General features: G+C 33.4%; 10 protein-coding genes across 10 annotated transcripts; 4 read left to right on the top strand and 6 right to left on the bottom strand. All coding sequences in view use genetic code 12, as the record gives it.

Annotated features, from left to right (window-relative positions):
- Positions 1-227: 227 nt before the first annotated feature.
- On the bottom strand, positions 228-3,179 carry CD36_26390 (conserved hypothetical protein; the record flags this gene model as incomplete). The annotated part of the gene is made up of 1 exon (XM_002421688.1): positions 228-3,179. One exon carries the CDS (start codon positions 3,177-3,179, stop codon positions 228-230), a length of 2,952 nt encoding a protein of 983 aa, XP_002421733.1.
- Positions 3,180-3,405: 226 nt separating this feature from the next.
- CD36_26380 (mitochondrial 37S ribosomal protein MRPS28) lies at positions 3,406-4,368 on the top strand (the record flags this gene model as incomplete). Its single annotated transcript, XM_002421687.1, has 1 exon — positions 3,406-4,368. One exon carries the CDS (start codon positions 3,406-3,408, stop codon positions 4,366-4,368), a length of 963 nt encoding a protein of 320 aa, XP_002421732.1.
- Positions 4,369-4,433: 65 nt separating this feature from the next.
- CD36_26370 (kinetochore-associated protein, putative) lies at positions 4,434-5,024 on the bottom strand (the record flags this gene model as incomplete). Its single annotated transcript, XM_002421686.1, has 1 exon — positions 4,434-5,024. The coding sequence occupies one exon, from the start codon at positions 5,022-5,024 to the stop codon at positions 4,434-4,436; it is 591 nt and encodes a 196-aa protein (XP_002421731.1).
- Positions 5,025-5,294: 270 nt separating this feature from the next.
- Positions 5,295-6,176, top strand: CD36_26360 (N-ethylmaleimide sensitive factor attachment protein, alpha, putative; the record flags this gene model as incomplete). Its single annotated transcript, XM_002421685.1, has 1 exon — positions 5,295-6,176. One exon carries the CDS (start codon positions 5,295-5,297, stop codon positions 6,174-6,176), a length of 882 nt encoding a protein of 293 aa, XP_002421730.1.
- A 371-nt stretch (positions 6,177-6,547) lies between these two features.
- CD36_26350 (ion transporter protein, putative) lies at positions 6,548-8,188 on the bottom strand (the record flags this gene model as incomplete). The annotated part of the gene is made up of 1 exon (XM_002421684.1): positions 6,548-8,188. The coding sequence occupies one exon, from the start codon at positions 8,186-8,188 to the stop codon at positions 6,548-6,550; it is 1,641 nt and encodes a 546-aa protein (XP_002421729.1).
- A 623-nt stretch (positions 8,189-8,811) lies between these two features.
- CD36_26340 (arginine-specific carbamoyl-phosphate synthetase ammonia chain, putative) lies at positions 8,812-12,255 on the bottom strand (the record flags this gene model as incomplete). Its single annotated transcript, XM_002421683.1, has 1 exon — positions 8,812-12,255. One exon carries the CDS (start codon positions 12,253-12,255, stop codon positions 8,812-8,814), a length of 3,444 nt encoding a protein of 1,147 aa, XP_002421728.1.
- A 1,665-nt stretch (positions 12,256-13,920) lies between these two features.
- On the top strand, positions 13,921-16,884 carry CD36_26330 (sulfate transporter/permease protein, putative; the record flags this gene model as incomplete). The annotated part of the gene is made up of 1 exon (XM_002421682.1): positions 13,921-16,884. The coding sequence occupies one exon, from the start codon at positions 13,921-13,923 to the stop codon at positions 16,882-16,884; it is 2,964 nt and encodes a 987-aa protein (XP_002421727.1).
- Positions 16,885-17,223: 339 nt separating this feature from the next.
- Positions 17,224-18,353, bottom strand: CD36_26320 (ATP synthase gamma chain, mitochondrial precursor; the record flags this gene model as incomplete). The annotated part of the gene is made up of 2 exons (XM_002421681.1): positions 17,224-18,064; positions 18,307-18,353. 2 exons carry the CDS (start codon positions 18,351-18,353, stop codon positions 17,224-17,226), a joined length of 888 nt encoding a protein of 295 aa, XP_002421726.1.
- Positions 18,354-19,075: 722 nt separating this feature from the next.
- CD36_26310 (NADH-ubiquinone oxidoreductase subunit, mitochondrial precursor, putative) lies at positions 19,076-19,446 on the bottom strand (the record flags this gene model as incomplete). Its single annotated transcript, XM_002421680.1, has 2 exons — positions 19,076-19,368; positions 19,443-19,446. The coding sequence occupies 2 exons, from the start codon at positions 19,444-19,446 to the stop codon at positions 19,076-19,078; spliced, it is 297 nt and encodes a 98-aa protein (XP_002421725.1).
- Positions 19,447-19,946: 500 nt separating this feature from the next.
- CD36_26300 (calcofluor white hypersensitive protein precursor, putative) lies at positions 19,947-23,006 on the top strand (the record flags this gene model as incomplete). The annotated part of the gene is made up of 1 exon (XM_002421679.1): positions 19,947-23,006. One exon carries the CDS (start codon positions 19,947-19,949, stop codon positions 23,004-23,006), a length of 3,060 nt encoding a protein of 1,019 aa, XP_002421724.1.
- Positions 23,007-23,399: the final 393 nt, after the last annotated feature.

Below are 23,399 nucleotides of genomic sequence, written 5' to 3'. Positions count from 1 at the left end.
TTAAATGAGTTAAATTACAATAACCTTATTATTGTTCCTGAGTTTTTCGTTTTTAACTCTTCATCCGAAAATTTTTTTTTTTAAATTGGTTTCGAGAGAGTTCCAAAGCAAAAAAATGACCACCCGCCATACACAGGAATAATGCGAATGCTACCAAAATGTTTATTTCAAATATGTACACCAACAGCTATACCAAACTAGAAAGAAACATAATTATTTGAGTGTATTTATAAATGATCTATTATTTTTTGAAATTGGACTTTACTTTGCACAGTAACTATGCTTTCTTTAGTCCTCTCCTTTAAACCAAACTTTTCTCCTTGAACAATATTTAACCTGTAATCTGTTGTTGAATCAGATAAGCCAAGCAAATCCTTGTCTATTTCAATATTACTACTAAAGTAGTAGTTCCCCAAACTACCAGGACAATCAAGCTCTTTATACCCTGAATCAGTGAATAAAGATACAATAGAGTAACTGACATGATCATAATCATAAGCTCCCGATTTATTGAAAAGCACAAATGGCATTCCAACATTTTTATCTAAATTTGAATTTTTCGCAATTTCATTGATTAGATCCAACTGCCTCTTACAGGATACCCAGATACCAATTGACTCACGCGGGTAATCTAAAGCTCGCATATAGCGAAATAATAGCACACATAGTTCAGCTTCTTCAAGTTGGTTTTGAACAGATACAAGTTGTTTTGCACTACCCAATCCGGGATTGAATGTGGAAATATTCAGACTAGATGGGCTTTTGGGAATAATTTCATTTGGAATTTTGAATGAAAAAAAATCTTCCAACTCGCCACCAATAACTTTAATGCTACCCAGCCGTTGTTTCTGCCAATCAACTTTGAAATAAGACATCAAAAGTACCAGAACATTACAGTTTACATATACAAAAGATGTATCAACCTGTATTTTATCAAAGACATTTAACCAATCATCCACTGTCATTACAACAGAAAAGGTGTTACAAATATAATTCCACATTGTCATATTGAGGTCTTTCCCAAGTGTAAACCACACTTTCCGAATAACTCTCATAGTTTGCTTTAAAACTTTTGTCTCCCTCACTGCCTCATTTGAATTAGATATAGGATTTTTCACAATCTTTAAATACTCATTGGGCAACTCATTATTATCAGCCAGAATACCCTTAACACTGTTATTCCACTTGCCAAGACAATTGTCTAAAATCTGATCAAGTTGCAAAGGCAGCGAAATTTGTTTCAATTGTAAAACATCTCCATTCCCAAGCACTTCTTGCATCTTTTCAAAATATTCACTTGCATATCTTAAAACAGCATTGACCGATTGCTCATCTCCATACCTAATCAATAAAACATTTTTGTATTGCTGAAGAAAAGACTCTGATGGCGTGAGAACTATAGTATGAAAATCCGTAATATCAGGAAGCACCAGTGAAACGTCATCATATTTCTTAGCAAAAAAAGTTTGAGATATCGATAACAGATTGTTAGTATCTTCAGTTCTATCCCCCGTACTATTGTCAAAAAGAGATTTGGCAACCAACAGAGTATTCGTCATATTTTGAGCGTGACTCATTTCGTTATTATAAGACAACACTTCTAAAGCCTTCAAAGTTGGTGTGTTTGGCAAAAATATCACATGAGTAACGTTTGCTCCCTCAAGATTTTCACACTTGAATATATAAGTTTTATTCTGCTTCGAGATTCTGCCAACCCTTACTAAATCAATACCTAAGTTCCTAAGACTATTCCCTTTCACTGGTTTACAAATAGTAACACCAACAGCAAATCTAAAATCATCTCCCCCAAAACGTTCATCAAGGGTGATTTCATATTCATGTGGCAGTAATGTGACAAGACTTTCAATTTTTGCAAAATATTTACTTGAGCCAGTATACGAAAGAGCATTCTTTGGATTTACCCTCCCCATTACAGCCTTTAAATGATTGTCTATTTCACGGAGTGCATCGTATTTATTCTCGAGGGTTATTGTTTCCGCTACTCTTGAAATAGTTGGGTAATGAGTTACAAACTTCATATCCCCAGGAATATCTTCAAAGCTGTTTTCTGTGATGGATTTCCAAAAATGAGGTTTGTATTCATTTGACTGATATACTTGTGTCAATAGTATATCTATGTAAAATCGTTTTTTATCATCATCGTCTGTTAATTGCTTTAAACAGCCAAGACTCACTTGCTTTTCGGTAGGGATAAATCGATCAAGCAATTTCTTTGCTTCTGAAACAGTTAAATACTCATTAAGCAATACTGAAAAGTCCTCAAAAGGGCAATCATAAAGCGAAATGAACGATATAACCTTGTATATAAGTCGAGCACGATCCTTAAACATGAGGCGTAAAGTCTGTCTAAATTGGGAGAAAGTGACATCGCAATAGTCGATTTCCAAAACATGTTTCAAAAGGTTTACCAACTCAATTGTCCCTTGACTAGCATATATTGCAAAGTATGATGGCACACCTACTGCTTTTAGAAACAATTGAATATATTCCCCGTATTTGTGACTTGAACACCAAGCAAATAAAAACTTGATAATAGCACATTGCCAATTTGTAGGGGATACATCGTTCTTGCTTCCAAAACTATTGATTAGTTGTAACAACCAATGCTGATTCTTTCTCTTATCTTTAATATTAGTAACGTCTTTGGACAAGGCATCGCCGATATTCTCCAATGAATAATTCAACTGGATGTCAGTATCATGGATGAAATTCACGAAAATATATCTTCCAAACTCCTCATTTAGTTGTAAAATCGTTAAAAATCTCAAAATGTCTATCCTAACCTCGTAGTCTTTTATAGATTTATCAATTACAAAGTTTGCCAATTTATCAACAAATTTCCACCTAAGATTATTATCCAATTGCAAAAAAAACACATCCTTTACTCTCTGTTTATCGCCATTTCTTCTGAAATATTCATGTACAAATAATCTTAATGAAAATTTATAAAATTTCAAAGTATCTAAGTGCCTGCCTTCCACTATAAGAAGTATTATTTTGTCTAGCACTTTCCAACTGAGTAAAACATCAAGATATTGCACACTTGGCTCATCAGTAAAAACATGCCTGTATAGTTCATTGAAATTGACTTGAGTATCGTCTTCACAATACTTTTTCGCTAGACCTCTTAGTTTCACTAAACCTCCAACAGTTTCCATAGCTGACTGGGTATCTATTAACAAGTTTGACGACTAAAGTGATTACAACCAGTAAACAGTTGCACGAGATGAATGTGGTCGTGCAAAATAATCAAGTCTTGAATGGTGAGTTTGAAGAAAACGAAAATTTTTTTTTTTCTTAAGGATTTTTTTTGTTTCCTCTGGCAAAAGCGTATCAATACTAAACTATTAGAGCATTACAACTTGGGAGAGTTCAGTGGCAGATATGTTCAAGTTTACTACCCGTTTATTATCTACAAGTCGTCTATTGCTCAGTCAAGCTGGAGAATCCACGTCAAGTGTATCAGCAACAATTCCTCGTTTCCATGTGAAATTTGGGGCCAAACAGTTCATTGAACCTGGTACCAATAAACGTAGAGCCAAAAGATTGAGAAGAAAAGAATCAAGAATCAAGAAACAAATCATTCGTGATGTAAACACTTTGAAACAACACGAAGTCAAAAATGTCCCACTTAAGGTAGATCCAGTTTTGGGAGATCCAAACTGCGGATTTGTTGATAGAATCATGAAGAAAGTTGAGAACCAAGAGCTAACTTTAGCTTATGGAATTGACAGAGTGGAATTTGAAAAACTTTTGTATGCAGCTGAGAAGTTGTCACTTGAAAATGCATCCAAGAACGAAGCTTTACGAGAATCCGTCATCCAAACAGAAGAAAACAAAAGAAAAGCCGTTATGACCATTCTTAATTTAAAAAACACCAACGTACCCGACAAAAAGAAAATGGCAATAAAGTTTGCTCGTGAAGAAATGCAAAGAAGTCCTGGTGATACAGCTTCCCCAGAAGTCCAAGCTGCAGTAGCCACCATCAAAATACATTATGGTATGCAACAAGTTAAAAATATGCCAAAAGATAAAATAAATATTCAAGGAGTGAGAAAGTTGGTTCAATATAGACAAACTATTTTGAAATATTTGAAAAGAAAAAACCCTGAACTGTATTATTATACGATAGCAAAATTAGGATTGACCGATGATGTTATAGTTCGTGAATTCAACATGGGCAAACAATACATGCAAGACTTTAAGGTCTGGGGTGACAAGGTTTTGGTCAAGGAGACCAACAGTGTTGCTAAGAAAAACAAGAAGATTAAGGATCTTAAAGATAGAGTGGCCAAGTATAATGAATTGGCAAAGAAGAATTACGAGATTTTGTACGGTACTAAGTAGAATTGTAAATATTTATAAAACTTGTACATATTGTTATTTTACATTACCACTCCATACTGTTACATTCATTTTTCTTCAAGAATATCTATTAATTTGTCGATTTGAATTCCCGCTTTTTCTAGCTCAACATTATTGGCCTCCTTGTTTAATTGTTCAATACCAGATTTTATGGAATTATTGATTCTGGTGCTTTCTTTTGTAAGATCCGAAAGTTCAGTATATAGCTCGGCATTATCGAGACATAATTGGTCATATATCATTTGAAGACTATCCAAGACGTTTTTACTGTTACTAACAATCGTGGAATCAACAATTTCTAAAGGTGAAAGCTGATCTATATTGCTTGGTTCCTTCCCACTGTCTTTCGCCTGTTGAGCATTCTGTATTATATCATCTAACTCATCTAATTTAGACTCAATATCTTTTTCTTTGTATATTAGATCAAATTCATCCAATGAGTTTGAATGCCAAAACCCAGACATTTGTGAAAGAGCCAATTCGAGTGATCTGACCCCATCTGGAGAGGCTACTAGTGTTGGAAAGCATGTCTTTACTTGCTCCATAGTCAAAGACTTCTTAATCAGTTGTTCCAAGGCTTTTCTGGCAACAAGGCGTAATCTTTCAAATCTGACTTTGTTATTTTCCTCGGCGGACATGATTAGATATAATGGTTGTTAAGGTATGATTCTAGCGATACAAGATTAAACGGTAGAAATAGCAAAAAGAAAACCAAAACCAAAACAAAACAAATTGATAATAAAAAGTCAATTGAAATGTCGCATGAAACGATCAGTACACGCGACATTTCAATTTTCCTACTTTAATGTCCACCTTCGTGATAATGAGAAAACGTACGCAATTAATTTACTTGCTTTTTCTTTAAAATATAATCAAACTTATATTAGTCACTTTTTATTTCTCTAATTATGTCAGATCCTCGTTCATTGATAGCTGAAGCTGAGAAGCTTCTTAAACCACAACTGGGTTTTTTTCTGTTTCTTTCTGGCTCCTCTGCCTCCATGAGAAAGGAAGATGCAACTGATCTTTACATTCAAGCAGCCAATCTGTATCGATTAAAGAAAGATTTCAATTTGGCAGGTGCTCAATTTGTCAAGGCAGCTGAAATACAGGAGAGTTTAGGTAATCATAATGATACTGCTAACCATCTAGTCGAAGCTTACAAGTGTTTTAAAGGTGTATCGCCAACAGACGCAATTTCGTCATTGTCGAAGGCAATCCATATTTTCTTAACGCAAAATGGCCAATTTAGAAGAGCCGCAAATTTCACTATGGATTTAGCTGAGCTTTACGAATCAGTTAATGATTACGAAAATGCCAGCAAAAGCTATGAACAGGCCGGAGATTACTTTACCACTGATCATGCTGAAGCTCTTGCCAACAAAGCATTTTTGAAATGTGCAGACTTGTATGCATTGAATGGGAATTATAAAAAAGCTGTGGAATTATATGATAACATCATTAAAAACCTGCTTGGGAATTCTTTATCAAGATGGAGTTTAAAGGATTATTTCTTCAAGGTAGTCTTGTGTGTCTTGTGCATGGATGATGTAATTGAAGCTCACAAAAGGAAGGATCAATTCCTTCAAGACGATCCAAGCTGGGGACAATCAAGAGAGTACAAATTAGTTGAAGGTATACTTGAGAGTATCGATCAAGGGGATGTTGAAGGTTTTTCAGACAAAGTATTTGATTTCGATCAGTTCAGTAAGCTTGACAAATTGAAGACCCAGTTGTTGTTGAAAGTGAAGAACTCGGTTGTTGCCAAGGATGATGATGATTTGTTATAGATAGTGTTTAATATTTATATTGAGATTTGTTTGATTCTACCATTTCTAATTCGCAGCACATCAAGAGGAAAGTGTATTGCGTTCGAAAGATTGACAACAGAGTTACCTGATATTGATAACTGCGTCAGGTAGAAGAATATTAATGTGCAGTCATTGTATATTCCAAGTATGCTTTTATATTACTTAAATAAATTATTGCAAATACTTTTTATGTTGCCTGTTGGATTAATATGAAATGCAACTGCCTAATCTCATTAGTAGATGAACTTGCTTCTTGGTATTTGGATTATTCATTTTTTCTTAGAATATACAAAATAAATCCACTATCCCGTCAAATATCTCACTATATAAGTCTAAAAAGAATTTACATTCTAGCGTTTGAAAAATTCACCATAGTTGGACTCAGAAACCTTTTCATAATGAGCGGCGGTCCAGCGCCTGAACTGTTTTCCAAACACTAGCATTACTATGAAACTTCCATTTATGATAATCGATAACATAAACATCAACCAAGTAACGACCACAAGTCCATTTCTATTAATCCAAGGCAGAATGGCATACGAGAACCCCATTCCCATCATATTTCTAATAAACAACATTAAAACAATTCCTTCACTGGCGACTTTGGGATAAGAATCAATGGCATAAGTGATGCAAATGCTACCAGAGCTACTCATTGCAAAACCCAATGCTCCTTGTCCTAAAACAACTGAAAAAGCCCACGATGCATTGTTTGCACAAGGAAGATAATATGCTAACAATCCACCTGCATTTAATATAGTTGGAACAATCATGGCCCATAATCGATATTCGGGTTCCAAGATACCGTTATTTTTTTTAGCCAACCTAATAGAAAGCCAATCAACAAACTTCCCCCCATAGAATGTGCCCAAAATTGATCCAATTAAACATCCCAAGTTAGTCAAACCAACCCCATTAGCCGAAAAATTGTATGGTTCAGCTCCATAAATCAAGGTTTGAGTGGTTGATGTCAACAGTAACCACATCATTTGACTTCCGTACACAATTCCACCAAAGATGAATGCAGGATAATAAAGAACAAAAAATGGACGATAAAAGATACACAACCAGCTTCTGGAATCGTTCTGGTCGGTATGTATGAGATTAACCTTTTGAAAATAAGTTTTCCTTTTATATGACTGAATACTAGAAGATCCCAGCTCTTCATCATCTTTTACTTCCTTTGTAGCAGGTTCAGAAACAATTTGCTTTTCATTGTTAATTTCGGTTGATTTGATTTGTTGCAAAATTTCCTCCTCCAATGTCTCATCACTCAATGCCCTTCTAAAAGTTGTCTCCTCTTGGAAAGCAAGTTGAATGATCAAGAAGACCAGATATATAATGATTTGTACATAAAAACACCATTTCCAACCAATTGAATCAGTGATGTATCCTGCAATAATTGGTCCAAGAAATGAACCTGCGTACAATGCAAGAATCAATGAAGAAATAGCTGTAGATCTTTCATGTTGAAAGAAGAGGTCAGTAGCACTAAGCTCCACCACACTATCGCATGGACTGGCACCAAGACCAACAAGTGCCTTGAAGGCAAATATCGAACCCACTTCTGTTGCTTGAGATCCGACTGCCAAGGAAATTATAGTGAATATACTTCCAACAATATAAATAAACCGTTTGCCCAACTTTAAAGTTGTTGGTTGCACAAGTAATACTCCAACACCTAAGAACAAAAACCCAACTGCAACTGCATTAGATAAATCACCAATAGTGGTTTTCAAATCTTTTTCCCAAACACCAAAAACTGGGCCGACCCAATTAATGGCAACAGCAACAAACAACCCCCAGATCCAAACAAGAGAAAATTGAATTAGTCTTTTCAGTTTGGACCAAGTCAAGGGATCATTTGGATTATTGGTTGGTTGTGGTTGTAAAATAATATCACCGTTTTTTTGTACATCCAAATTTCCATTAATATCAATCAAATGTACAGTACCTGGTACCATTTCATAGTCATCAACTTGAATAGTCATTTTTTTATGTTGTTTATCATGGAAGACCCAGAACAATTTTTTTTTATTTGATCAGAAAGACTGAAAGATTAACATTATTTATAGTTCTTCTAATTGGTGAAAGGAGTGGGGGAGCAAAATATCCCAAGTAGATAAGAGCATGGTTTATCTGATTTATCAAAGACGTACCTCATAGTATTCTGGCAAATCATGCTTTGCGCGAGATCATACTTGAATAGGAAGAAAAGCGCGGATAAGAGAGTCTAGATGCGAAAAGTCATAACTCAAGGAGGTAATACTGCACTGGCTGTTAAAACACTACTACTATATATGTACATTTTTCCGTACCCCCCCCCACGTATAGTTGAGAGTAACCTTATAAGTGTTGAAATGAATAACTACAAGTTTAGTTGTAACATCGATAGCATGGAAATGAAAATGCCATTGGATCAATTCAACCAAAGTAGTTTTTATTGAATTATTTCTTTAAATAGAGTAGCATTAACACTCACACCGAATTTAAACATATGCACTATAATGATTTTTTTATTACCATCTTAGTATACATATATATCAACCAAAGGCAATCTGTTTTTCTTTATATAAAAATTCTATTTTAAAACTATAACCATCTTCTTCTAACTTTACACTGGTTTACCACCAATAAACTCACTCCATCTTTTAACTTCTTGAGGGATTTCAACTTTATGAGGTATTTCATCAAATGAAACCTTGTGACCAATTTTTTCTTTCAAACATTGAGAAAACAATAATGAAGTATTAGGTTCATTAAATAATGGAATGGCAAAATCAATTGCATTTCTTCTCATAACATAATCTTCGTCTAATAAATCTTCAGCTCTTGCTTTAGCCAAATTGAAAACAGCACCAATTTCTTTATCTTGAAATATTTCTCTCAATGCACGTTTATCAGTTTTGGGGAATTCAATAATTTCAACTGGTTCCTTAACAAAATTCTTCAAGTATTGAGCAACTGGTTCACTAGCAGTGTAGAATTTATATCCTAATCCAGTCAAATTAGAAGCAACTTTACCTAATTTATCATTAGTTAAATCACCACCAAATAACAAACCTTGACCTGGTTTAGGTAAATGGAAGTTCATGGTTGATTGAATAGAAGTCCAATAGGCTTCTAATAAATCCTTACCAAAACAGGCAATTTCACCAGTGGAAGCCATTTCAACACCTAAGAAAGGATCAGCTCCAGCTAATCTAGTAAAAGAAAATTGTGGGACTTTGGTTGCAACACGATCGTATTTTTGGTTCATCAAGTTAACTGGTTGTGGAACATTCTGTTTAATTAATGCTTTGACAGCAACATCAATGAAGTTGATTCCTAACACTTTAGAAACAAATGGGAATGAACGAGATGCACGGATATTACATTCAATAACTTTCAATTCACAAGTTTCATCGTTTAATGTACCATTTTGATCATTCTTGATAATTTGCATATTGAATGGACCAGTGATTTTCCAGGCAGCAGCAACTTTATCAGCAATTACCTTCAAACGATCTAATAATATTGGTGACAATCCTTGTGGTGGTAAAACTAAAGTGGCATCACCAGAATGAACACCAGCATTTTCAACGTGTTCAGAAACGGCATGAACTAAAACTTCACCTTCATTGGCAACCCCATCAATATCAATTTCTTGTGCACCTTGAATGAATTTAGAAATAACCACGGGGTAATCACGAGAAACTTTGGAGGCATTAGACAATTTTGCGTCTAATTCACTTTTGTTGTTAATAACAGACATGGCAGCACCAGACAAAACATATGATGGACGAACCAATACTGGGAACCCAACTTCATCAGCAAAATTTTCAGCTTCTTTAACTGAAGTTAATTCTTTCCAAGCTGGTTGATCAACACCAATGGAATCCAAAATTTGAGAAAACTTGTGACGATCTTCTGCTTTGTCGATATCTTCCGGATTAGTACCCAAAACATTACAACCTTGGTTTTGTAAAGAAAGAGCAATATTTTGTGGCAATTGACCACCAACAGATACAACCACACCTTGAGCATGTTCTAATTCATAGATGTCCAATACTCTTTCTAATGATAATTCTTCGAAATATAATCTATCAACTTCATCAAAATCAGTAGAAACAGTTTCTGGGTTATAATTAATCATAATAGTCTTGTGTCCATTTTCTCTCAAAGCACGGGCAGTTGAAACGGCACACCAATCAAATTCAACAGAAGATCCAATTCTGTATACCCCAGATCCCAATACCATGGTACCTTTATCATTGAAATCAATGTCAGAACTAGTGGCATTATAAGTGGTGTACAAATAATTGGTGTTGGCTGGAAATTCAGCTGCTAAAGTATCAATTTTTTTCACAAATGGAATAATTCCTAATTCTTTTCTAACTCTTCTAACTTCTAATTCGTCAGCACCAACACAGAGACCAATTTGTTTATCTGAAAATCCCAATTTCTTAGCACGACTCATCAAATCATGATTAATAATTGACAAATGTCCGTTTGCTTCTAATTCACGATACATGTTAACAATATTCATCAATTTATGTAAGAACCATTTATCAATCTTGGTCAATTCGTGAACTTGATCAACAGTATAGTTTTCGTGTAATAACGCTTGTCCAACGGCTAACCATCTTCTATCAGTTGGATTTGCCAATGCTTCATCCAAGTTGTCAAATTTATCACCTTGGAATCCAATGTATGATGGATCAATTTGTCTAATTGCCTTTTGGAAAGATTCTTCAAAGTTTCTACCGATTGCCATAACTTCACCAACAGATTTCATAGCAGAACCAATGTCACGTTTAACATGTTGAAATTTGGATAAATCCCATCTAGGAATTTTAGTAACCAAATAATCCAAGGATGGTTCAAAATTGGCAGTAGTAGTTTTAGTAACTGGATTTGGTAGTTCTGGTAAAGTGTGACCAAGAGCAATTTTAGCAGCAGTATAAGCCAATGGGTAACCTGTGGCTTTAGAAGCCAAAGCAGAAGAACGTGATAAACGAGCGTTAACTTCAATAACTCTGAAATCTAATCCATCTGGTTGTAAAGCGTACTGCACATTACATTCACCAACAACACCTAAATGTCTGATAATTTTGATAGCAGCACTTCTCAACATATGGTACTCTTCATCAGATAATGTTTGTGAAGGGGCAACAACAATGGAATCACCAGTGTGGATACCCAATGGATCAAAATTTTCCATATTACAAACAGTTATACAATTACCAACACGATCACGGACAACTTCGTATTCAACTTCTTTCCAACCTTTCAAAGATTTTTCCACCAAGATTTGAGGAGCCAAAGAAAGTGATTGAGCAGCCAAGTTTCTCAATTCCTCTTCGTTTGCAGCAAAACCAGAACCTAATCCACCAAGAGAATAAGCAGATCTAACAATGATAGGGTATCCAACTTCTTTAGCAGCATTCAAGGCATCATCAACATTTTCAACAGCAATAGATTCAGCAATTGGAATATTAATTTCTTTCAAAGCTTGAGCAAATAAATCACGATCTTCAGAAGTTTCCAAAGTTTTAATTGGAGTACCCAACACTTTGACACCGTATCTTTCGAAAACACCCATTTTATCCAATTTAACACCGACATTTAACCCAGTTTGACCACCAAATGTCAATAATATACCATCTGGTCTTTCTCTTTCAATGATATAAGTGATATATTCTGGTGTCACTGGCAAATAGTAGATTTCGTCTGCCAAGGCATGTGATGTTTGATTTGTAGCAATGTTTGGGTTGATTAAAATAGATTGTTTATTAGCTTCTTTCAAAGCTTTGATGGCTTGTGATCCTGAGTAATCAAACTCACCTGCTTGACCAATGGATAATCCACCAGAACCAATAACAAGCACTTTGGACACATCAACCAACTTGTGGGCATGTTCGTCAGTAAAATTTTTCAATAAATCTGCACCAGCATAACGTAATTGTTCCTTCTGTCTTAAAAGGGATGATAACGAAAATGAATGTTTTTGGAAAACCAGTATACTTTTTTTAGTAATTTTGAACTGCTGAGTTATAGCAGTTTTTAAAGTTATCATGTTTGAAAAAGAAAAAGGAAAAAACAAAAACAAATTATAACTTATACTATTTGTTTAATATAAACTGTCAATGAACTTGATAATAGTGGTAATTGAAAATGAAAGAAAGAAAGAAAGAAAGTGTAAAGGGGGATGGTAGAAAAAAAAAATCATCATCTGTTAAATAAAGTGTTGAAAACGACAAAAAAAAATTTTCATCCCAAAAGGGTAATGAGTCAATGAGTTAACCGCGATGGACAATCAGTTGGCCAATCTCTTATATTTCCTTCACTCTCATTGAGAAGAAAATTAACTACAAGAAAGTTTACCCGGAATAACGTTAAACAGAACTTTTTTTTTTTCTTCAGGTTGAGAAAGTTTTCCAGGAAATTGGTGTCGCGCCACTACCACCACCGTAGAGAATATTTTGATGTAAATCAAAGTGTAGTTGTTTTCATGAGAGTAACTGAAAGTAACCCTCTACATAAATAATTTACATCTCCACATGTTGTTTGTTATAACCACAATGCAATTGCTTGAGAATTTTCCCTTTCAAATAGGATATCTAACTCTTAGTTTAGTGTACAAAACCAAATCTTGATAGAATCTCCAAGATATCAGATACTGTGGACTCATTAGCAATGAACTATGGTTATGATTATTCCATTGATGTTTAAATAAATCAAGGGTTCTCTAGTTGTGAAAGTGAATAATTATATAAGATTGTGGTTTTGTATTACTAAAAATACTGATAGAATATATTTTAATGTGGCATTTTTTCACAAGATTAATTTGTGAGATTTTCCCACCATCCTTCCTTCTCATCTTGCACAGAGAGACAAAGAGCAACAAACCGCAAAAATTTAGATTTATTGATAAAGAATTTTGTTTGGTAAAGGGCGCACACCCACCCACACCCATACTCAACCAATAGATCTTCTAATTTAAATTAATTTAAATTAATTTAATTTAATTTAATTAATTATCAAAGATAGCGAAGTCAATGTATAATACTAAACAACAGAGTTAATTCAATGTGTTTTTTTTTTTGGACATTTTGTTTGCCCATTAATTTAGTTCTCTTAATTGCCGTTTGAAATTTCTTATACTAATTAGTCTTCAACGAAACACAATGAAGATTAAATAATAGTTCTAATACAAAACAAAATTAAATTTAATACAGGCTCGCAGTTACATGCTATTAGGAATACTGAACTCAACAAATCCTTGATAATTGGTATGAAAGAGGCATTTTTCTAGCCATTTTCCATTCCCGTCATCAGATTTATCTTCTGGTGTAGCATTTTTTTATTTTATTTTATTTTATTTTATATTTTTTCGTAAATAAAACCTTGTAACAAATTCTGAAAAATTTCTTACCAATAGTTAATTCTTCTTTTCTTCTTTCTTGGTTTTAATGAAACATTGTTATTTGCGTTTTTTTTACCATCTAAGAATTCTTACGTTTATTCGAAATTGTCGATAAACCATAATATAAATCTATTGTTATCTCTCTTGTCAGGGTCAGATTTCGAAAGTTTTTTTTTTTTTTTTGTTTGTTTGTTTACTTACATAATATAACATAAGTTCCACAGTTTTCCTTTGTTTTTGATTATACACCTCCCTCCCCCCCTAAACCATTATTAAGACTCAGCAATTGGATAAATTATACATAACAAACAAACAATGGCATCACCATATGGAATACCAAATAAATCAGGTGGTAATGACAATTCTGAAACTTTTGATTTTGGAGGTAGAAGTTACGTGAGTATGTCATATAAACCAAGCTTACTATCTTCATCATTGGTCAATACTGGTGTTGAAGTCCATGAACAAACTGCCAATTTAGCAAATGTACTTGTCACCGAGCCCCTAAATGAAGAAGAAGAAGACAACGACGACGACGACGACGACAATTTAGAGCAACACCAGCATCAACATCAAGAACAATCAGAAGAACATCAACATTCCATATCAGAATCTTCACTTTTGATGTCCAATTCACCAAGAAGTAATTATTTTTCTCAAGTAGATGTATTAGAATCAGAAATTGGATCACCTAGTATAAACAGTTTTAAAAGCAATCAAAATAGAAGTCATAGTGGGAGCATTCCATCGGTCAATTCCCAACCATCATCTAAAGATAACATCCCAGAGAAACAACCAAGCAAATTGCATTCCTATTTAGTGAAACCAATTGGATATATACCAGGGGTTTTTCTTGGTACTTTATTGAATATTTTGGATGGATTATCTTATGGGATGATCATGTTCCCAATAAGTGAATCCATCTTTTCATCTTTGGCTCCCACTGGATTATCAATGTTTTATATGTCCTGTATAATTTCTCAATTGATTTATTCTCTTGGTGGATCGGCATTTAAAGCCGGTATTGGATCAGAAATGATTGAAGTCACACCTTTTTTCCATACCATGGCAGGAGCCATTGCCAAACAAATGGCCGATAACACCAATGATGCCATTATAGCAACTACCATTACATCATATGCTATTTCTTCTATTGTTACTGGATTGGTTTTCTTTTTATTGGGTAAATTGAAATTGGGAGTTTTAGTTGGATTCTTCCCTAGACATATTTTAGTTGGATGTATAGGTGGTGTTGGTTATTTCTTAATCGCTACTGGTATTGAAGTTTCATCACGATTGGAAGGTGGGTTGTCTTATAATTATGAGACATTTAAATATTTATTTTACAATTATACTACATTATTGGAATGGACAATTCCATTATTATTGGCTTTGATTTTAATCATTTTACAACATAAATATCATAACTCATTATTAGTTCCACTTTATTTTATTGCGGTTTTCATAATTTTCCATTTACTTGTTTCCCTTGTACCAAGTTGGAGTTTAAATAGTGCTAGAGCAACTGGTTGGGTTTTCCCCATGGTTGAAGATAATGAACCATGGTACAATTTTTACAGTTTATATAAATTCAATCTTGTTGATTGGGTTTGTATTGTACGTCAAATACCGACAATGTTAGCATTGACATTTTTCGGAATTTTGCACGTTCCTATCAATGTTCCAGCATTGGCGGTTTCGGTTGGTATGGATGAAGTTGATGTGGACCGAGAATTAGTGGCTCATGGTTATTCAAATGCAATTTCTGGTCTTGTTGGATCCATCCAAAACTATCTTGTTTATACCAATTCAGTTTTATTTATTCGTGCTGGAGCTGATGATAGAGTTGCTGGTGTTATGTTAGCCATTGCCACTGCTGCAGTTATGATGGTTGGCCCCGTGGTCATTGGATATATACCGGTTTGTGTGGTTGGTGCATTAATCTATTTATTGGGTTATGAATTATTAAAAGAAGCAATTTATGATACATGGGGTAGATTAAGAAATATTGAGTATATTACTATTATCATCATTGTTGTAACCATGGGAGCTGTTGACTTTGTTGCTGGTATTGGTGTGGGTATTTTATTAGCTTGTTTATCATTTGTGGTGGAAGCTGGTAGAACCCCAGTTGTGCAAGGAATATATTCCGGTAGTGTAGCTAGATCCACCGTTATGAGACATCCAAAACAACAAGAATTTTTAAAGAATGTTGGAGAACAAATTTGTATTGTCAAATTACAGGGGACTTTATTTTTTGGTTCAATTGGTGGAGTAGAAAAAGAGATTAGAAATATGTTTGAACATGATAAATTTAAATCTAATCCAATAAAATATTTGATAATAGATATGAAAGGAGTTATTTCCTTAGATTTTTCTGCAGCAGAAGGATTCCGAAGAATTTTAAATTTGGCTAATGATTTCAAGACTCAATTTATAATTTCTTCAGTTGGTGAAGATGATGATATTATTCAAGGTTTACGTGATGCTGGGATATTTGATAATGGTGCCAATGCCCCAATAGAACTATTTAGTAGTTTGAATTATGCTTTGGAATGGTGTGAAAATAGTTTTTTGAAAACCTACAGTAAACTCAAGAAAAGTGATCCAGTTAAAACTAGGTCAGTACCAGCATCTTCAACATTAACCACCCGTCAATCATTTGCATCTCCTTCATCATATGGAGCTAAGTTTTTCGGTAAATATGGAGAATTTGGTACACCAAGAACTAATCAAGTTTTCCAAGCTGCTAGTAAAACAGTTTATGATGAACATAAAACTGAGAGTAAATTTGAATCACAAAAAAACACCCTTTTCCAAAAACAACCTTTATCATTAATTATGTTGTCATTCCAAGGATTATCTGATAAAGACGCTGAATTTTGGTCCAATATTACTCCTTATTTTGTCAAAGAAAAAATCCCGGAAAATTATCAATTTTATGACACCAAAAATGATGAACCAGCATTTTTCATTGTTGAATCAGGTTTAATTCGTTCTGTTATTAAATTTGAAAGTGAGGGAAGAGAATTACATAGTAGTATTTTGCCATTAGTGGCGTTTGGTGATTTGGATGATGCTTCAGAATATAGACAAATCATTTATACAACAGTCAATGATACTGTTGTTTGGAAATTAAGTCAAGCTAAATTAAAAGAAATGTTGGCCAAGCATGGGTCTAAAGGTGAAGAATTGTACCATGAATTATTAGAAGTTGAAGCTAAATTAATAAGAGGCAGGTTTGATACCATGACAGCAAATTTAATAATTGCTGGTTGAAAAAAAGTGTGTACATGTAACATTTTGGTTATATCATAGTAAATTAGAAAACTAATAGTCATACATATTTATTTACTTTATAAAAGTTAAACTTACAGTTTATAAAGCAACTTTTCTGATTTGAGTTGTCACTGTCATTTAGTAGAATGATCTCTATTCATTCTTCTAATTCCAAAAAAAAAAAAGAAGCACAGTCTACACCCATTCTCTGATATATATATATATATATATATATAATTTTCTCTTTTTGTTTATTGATTTATTTATAGATGTGACTTGTATTTAAATAGAATATGTAAAAGATGATAATAAAAGTTAACTTTTCTCAAAAAAACTAGTCTAATCCAATGAAGAAGCACCAGTAATGATATCAACCAATTCGTTGGTAATGACAGCTTGTCTAGTTCTGTTATACAAGATAGAGTAACTGTTGATCATATCACCAGCATTCTTGGAAGCATTATCCATAGCATTTCTTCTAGCAGAAATTTCTGAAGCATAACCTTCAGCCATAGCAGCCAACAAATTGTTAGCCAAAGAGAATTGGGAAACATCAGAAGTGATTTCTTCATTTTCCAATTCATACTTGCTCAAACCTGGAGAGTTGGCAATGGCATCAGCAGCATAAATAGAAAATTTAGATGGTTCAAATGAAACACCAGAAACAAATTTGTTGTAAAGAATTTCAACATTTTCGTAGTTACCTAATTTAGAAATTTCATCAGCAATTAATGCAACTTCAGTAAAGTTTGGTTCTTCTTTACCAACACCATTGAATGCCAATTTAACTTTGTCAGCATAAGTTCTCAAGATTTGTGCTTTGACTTTATCACCAACACAAACAATATCGACATTACCATTTAATTGTTCAGTTCTCTTTCTGGCAGCTTTAGCAACTTGAGAATGGATAGATCCACATAAACCTTTATCTGAAGAAACAACAATCAATAAAGTCTTGTCATCAGATTTAGCAGCTCCTTCTTCTTCAATTGGTTTTGGTTCAGCATTAGCCAAAAATTCTCTATCGGATTCATTGAAAACACGAGATGAAGCCATGGCTTTTTGAGCTTTATTCAATCTAGTAGAGGCAACAATCTTCATGGTATTGGTGATTTTTTCAATGTTTTTAATGGATTTAAGACGCATTTCAATTTCACGTAAAGTGGCATAGTTTCTTGCACTAAATAAATCAGGAAATCAGTAAGTTGTTAGTATATCATAAACTTGCAACAATTCCATCCAAATAAAAAAAAATGACAGAAAACAACTTTGTCTATTGTATGGGGTATCTAGTAGGCTCAATAGTGGGTGACAAAAGTACCGTGAAATCTGATTGGCTGTTGATCTTGTTGTAGACATAAATGTATTCTCTTTATAGTCAATTCTCTGTCATTGATGGTAAAAGTCCTTGCTTAAACATACCTTACACGAACTGCATTGGCAGCAGTAGAAACACCTGAACGAAACATAGTTGGGGGGTAGGGTGATTAAACTAAGTATACAAAAAAGAAGGAGCTTTCTATTGATTATTATGTTGAATTTTTTTTTTCTCTCTTTTTGGTCTTTCAATGTGGTTAAGCTGAAAAAAAAAAAACATAATGCGTGCCCATTCAACTAAAAAAAATAGTGAGCGAGTGAAAAGCAAAATCGGATTCCCTCATAGATTCTCACTCCAAAGATGTTCTGGTTGCAACGATTTCATTGGGCAATTAAAATTTGTACAATTACACACTACCATCAAATATACTATGTCACTATATAATGCGTTGATTGCAAAAAAAAACCCTACAAGAATGTAATCAAAACTCCTTTATAATTATTTTTAAAATTGATATGTAGAATATATATATAGTTTGTTTTTATACAAAAAATGATTATAATAACAATAATAACCCTGTAAAGAAAAAAAGAAATGCTTCAAAGGTAATTCCTTCCCTCACAATGACAAAAAAAATCATCAACTCTAAAAGTATTTTAACCTGGGATACGGAATTGTTCCTTAGTTGTCTTTCTATTCCATCAGGTTTTCTTCAAGGGATCTTTGTTACATTCAAATATCTATGCAAATATAAAAACAAACAAAAAAAAATATAATTAAACACTGACTATACGGTAGTTTCATAATACCCCATAATCCTCCCCCCCCATGGTGTTGTTGTTGTATATTTTATTATTATAAATAATATTGTCTCTATTGAGATGGATCGTTCTTTTGGTATCCCATATAACCTTGTATTGGGTATGATTCCAACATTTTCATGTATTTTAACACCAATGATTTACAATTTCTTGAAGCATCTTCTTGATGATATTGTCTGCATTTTCTTAAAGCTTCATGAGTCACCCTTAATTCATATACTCTGATCCATTGTTCCCTAAGCATTGATTTTCTTGCAGCTTCCACTTGAGATAAGTCGTTATAACTAATATCATCAAACGACACTAATTCTGGTCTTTGATGGTTTTCATAACTATCTAAACGTCCTGTTGTCGAGTTGTTATTGTTAGTAAAACCAAAAAAATTACTTAAGTAGTTGACGATAAGTGTAGACACATACCCATTGTATAAGTTATATTTATCTCTTGTTTGGTGTTATTATTGAAATGGTTGTTGATATTTAAAATGGCTTTGTCGTTTTTCCAATGAAACTTTTTTTTTTTACTCTCTGTCGGTGTATTACAAAAGATGAAATTTAACTGGTTCACTCTTCTCTAATTCTCTTTCTTTCTTCCTTTCTTTCTTTTTTTCGTGTGCGAAAGTATTGTACAAAATAACACGACGACTCACTTCAGTCGTGTACACAAGTGAAAATAATTACAACCCAAAAACGGATAAAAAAAATCAAAATTTAGAAAAATAACACGAGAATAAATAAAAATATCCGAATTTCCAATTGTTAAATTGATTCTATTCATATTAAACAACAACAATTCTCCTTTCTCTTTTTTTATTTTTTTTCAACAGTATTGTTTTTACCAATTGTGTCATTTGATTGACTTAATTTTTGTATTCTATTTTTATTACGAGACTATAAATATATTTTATATATACTGATATAAATATGTCTGAAGAGAAACCAATTCCGGTAGATTCTGGGGACGACGAATTGGTGGTAGTGGAAGAAGTGGAAAAGACCCCATTTTTCACATTCAATGCCAGTATAATATCATATTTACACACCATTTTTGCTTCTTCATCATTTTTAGCAGCATTAGCAGTTGGATCATACTTGCATTATTACAAGATTGTTCAAAATTCTTCATTTGGTTACCCTGATGAATGGTTTCCCAGTGTTTCTGCCACCATTGGTGATAGATATCCTGAAAGATCAGTTTTCCAAATCATTATTGCGTTAACTGCTGGACCAAGATTTTTATTATTGATATTTAATTTTATTAGTCTTTTCAAGAAAAATAGTTATTTGCCTTATATTGCTACTATTTCAGGGACTTTAAGAACATTCACTGCTGGTGGATGGATGTATATTACTTCAACTGATGATCATGATGCTCATGACGTGTTTATGATTTCGTATATGGTATTGACTATACCATGGACAGTGTGCAATACATTGCTTTCCCCTAAAGGTTCATTACAAAGAAATGCCAGATTCTATTCAGCAATAGCATTTTTCGGAACTATTGTCCCATTGATTTATTGGTTTATTCAACATAAAGTTCATGTGAGACCAGGAGCTTATTCCATATATGCTTATTTCGAATGGGGGTTAATTTTTTTCGATATTTTATTTGATTCTTGGTCGGCTATTGATTTTACCAATATTGATATTCTGATTTCAGCAACTGGAATTGAATTAGTTCATGTTGATAGTACAACTGCTACTGTTACTACTAAGACCACTACTATAGAATCCACAAAAGTAACCGAAATTGAAACTGAAATAAAACCTGGTCCATTTGATAGCCAATTTAGTGATATTGACGTAGTTGTCAATTTAATCAATTCATTCATTTATTGGACAGTTGTCACATCATTATTTTTGTGTGTTTGGTATTTCCCATTATGGCATATGGGTATATCAGGTTATGAAGCAGCAGTTTTATCTTTCTTTTTGGCTCCTTTATTATTGATTATTCCAGTTTCACTTAATTTTTTCGTGACATATCCATCAATTTCAAGAACTTTGACAGTAATTTTGGGTATTGGTGCATATAAAGTTCAAGATCCAGAACAAAGACTTTTAACTATTACTGCAGGGACAGTATTTGCAGTAATTTCTGTTATTTCTGAATTTTCTGCTTTTGCAAATCATCCTAAAAAATTAAATTCTTATATTTCAACATTTTCATTAGGACTTTTGGCTACTTCAATTTTCAAATATTTGTGTTTTTCCAATAATCCAATTTGGCCAATTATGCATAAGGAAAATGGAGGTTATAATGGTATTGGTATATTTTTGGGATTATTGGCCGCTTTTTTCACTCCAAAACAAAAACAATCAACCCATAAATCAACCAATGGTGAATCAGTTGCAACTGCAGGTGGATCTTTATTATTGGCTGCATTAGGTTTTGGTGGATATTATTTCTCTCTCTCATCGTATTTGTCGGATTCAGGTACTTTGGCTCTTTGGACTTGGGAAGGGTTCCCTATAAAGGGACCAACTCCAGTGACTGGTGCTTTGTATCATTTTATTGCCATCATGGCTGCCATAATTGTTAATGTAAAACTGCACCCTAATCTTTTCAGCAGTTGGAGTTATAATATTATTATTGGTGGTGGAAGTGCTTTTGTGTTGTATAATTTTGGTGGTTGGATAGGATATGTTGGAGCAGTGATTTATACCTTCTATTTGACATCCATTGGACCAATTATTTGGAATTCAATTAAAGGTTACAATATAACCGGGGCATTTTTCTTTGGGTATTTTTTCAACATTTTGTTTGGATTAGCCAGTGTTTGGATTGTTGCTTATGCATTTGTGCCTGGTGGACCATTACTTCGTGAACGAACTGATATTGTACTTGGTGGATCATTTGTGTCAATTTTGACTGGAGTATTGAATTATAATTTACGTCGTGAAGAATTCACTAAAATCAAATTCACTAGTTGTAAGATATTCAAACAAACTTTGACGATTATAACTGTTTTATTGGCATTATCAATTTCAATATTTATAAAGAGATATCCTAGTGAACCATTCAAACCATATAATGAAGAATCTAAATCATTCACTGCTGGTATTTGGTGTGTTCATTTTGGGTTAGATAATGATATGTGGTCATCAGAAACCAGAATGAGAGATTTAATTCGAGATGCAGAAATTGATATCATTGGATTATTAGAATCCGACACTCAAAGATTAATTGGTGGGAATAGAGATTTCACTCAAACCATTGCTGAAGATTTGGGGATGTATGTTGATTATGGTCCCGGTCCTAATAAACATACATGGGGTGCAGCATTATTATCGAAATTCCCTATAATCGAATCTACTCATCATCTTTTACCATCACCAGTAGGTGAATTGGCCCCAGCAATCCATGCAACTTTAGATATATATGGAGAATTGGTTGATGTTGTTGTTTTCCATTCTGGTCAAGAAGAAGATATTGAAGATCGTAGATTACAAAGTTTAGGTATACAAGAAATAATGGGCAATTCATCTAGACCATTAATATTATTGAGTTATTTGGTAACTGAACCATTACAAGGTAATTATAACACTTATGTTAGTGAAAAATCAAGAGTTTATGATATTGATAATACTGATTGGGATAGATGGTGTGAATATATTTTGTTTAGAGATTTAAGAAAAGTTGCTTATGCCAGAATTTCTAGATCTACCATTACTGATACTGAATTACAAATTGCTAAATTCAAATTATTGAATGATGAAGAAAAAAATGACGATGATTTAGAATTCTATTATGGTAATAATTTTGTTAATGAGGATGAAATTGAAGAGAATTTAAGAATGCCACAAATTTTCCGAGGTGATGGTGTCAGAGGACATAGATATCATGTATTTGATGAACCAAGATATTTTGCTCAGCACAAGTGGCAAAGATATAATCAAGAGGAACAAGAGCAGCAACAACAACAACAACAACAAGGAGAAGAAGAAGAAAGGCAAAATGAAGAAGATGAAGAATATTAGTTATAATGTAGATATTTTAGATTAGATTTCTATTGTAAAAGGTCAATTGTATTGTAAATAAACAGTACATTAATTAAAGTCTGTATGTATATGGCAAAAGTGATTAGGAGTAATGATAGAATAAACAGTGTTAAAGCAAGAAGTTTGAGAATTACCAGCATATATGATGTTCAATGATCATTTGTAAGTAAATAAGAAGAAAATCGAACACCATCATTATATTACTGTCTCACTAGTTATTGTGGTTATTGTGCTTTTTGTGACATCAAATCCTTTCCCGAAGTGTGGCAATGGATTATTATCTTTTTATCAAGCAAACTAATGTTGAGCAGTTCCTCCTCGCCCCCCACCTCCATTTCTCTCTCTCTCTCTCTCTCCCGTCTTATTCTTTGT

This window comes from Candida dubliniensis, chromosome R (assembly GCF_000026945.1).
Source record: "Candida dubliniensis CD36 chromosome R, complete sequence".
Lineage (NCBI taxonomy): Eukaryota > Fungi > Ascomycota > Pichiomycetes > Serinales > Debaryomycetaceae > Candida > Candida dubliniensis.
Note: the sequence above shows the minus strand (reverse complement) of the source record. Positions and strands in the feature narration are given on the sequence as shown.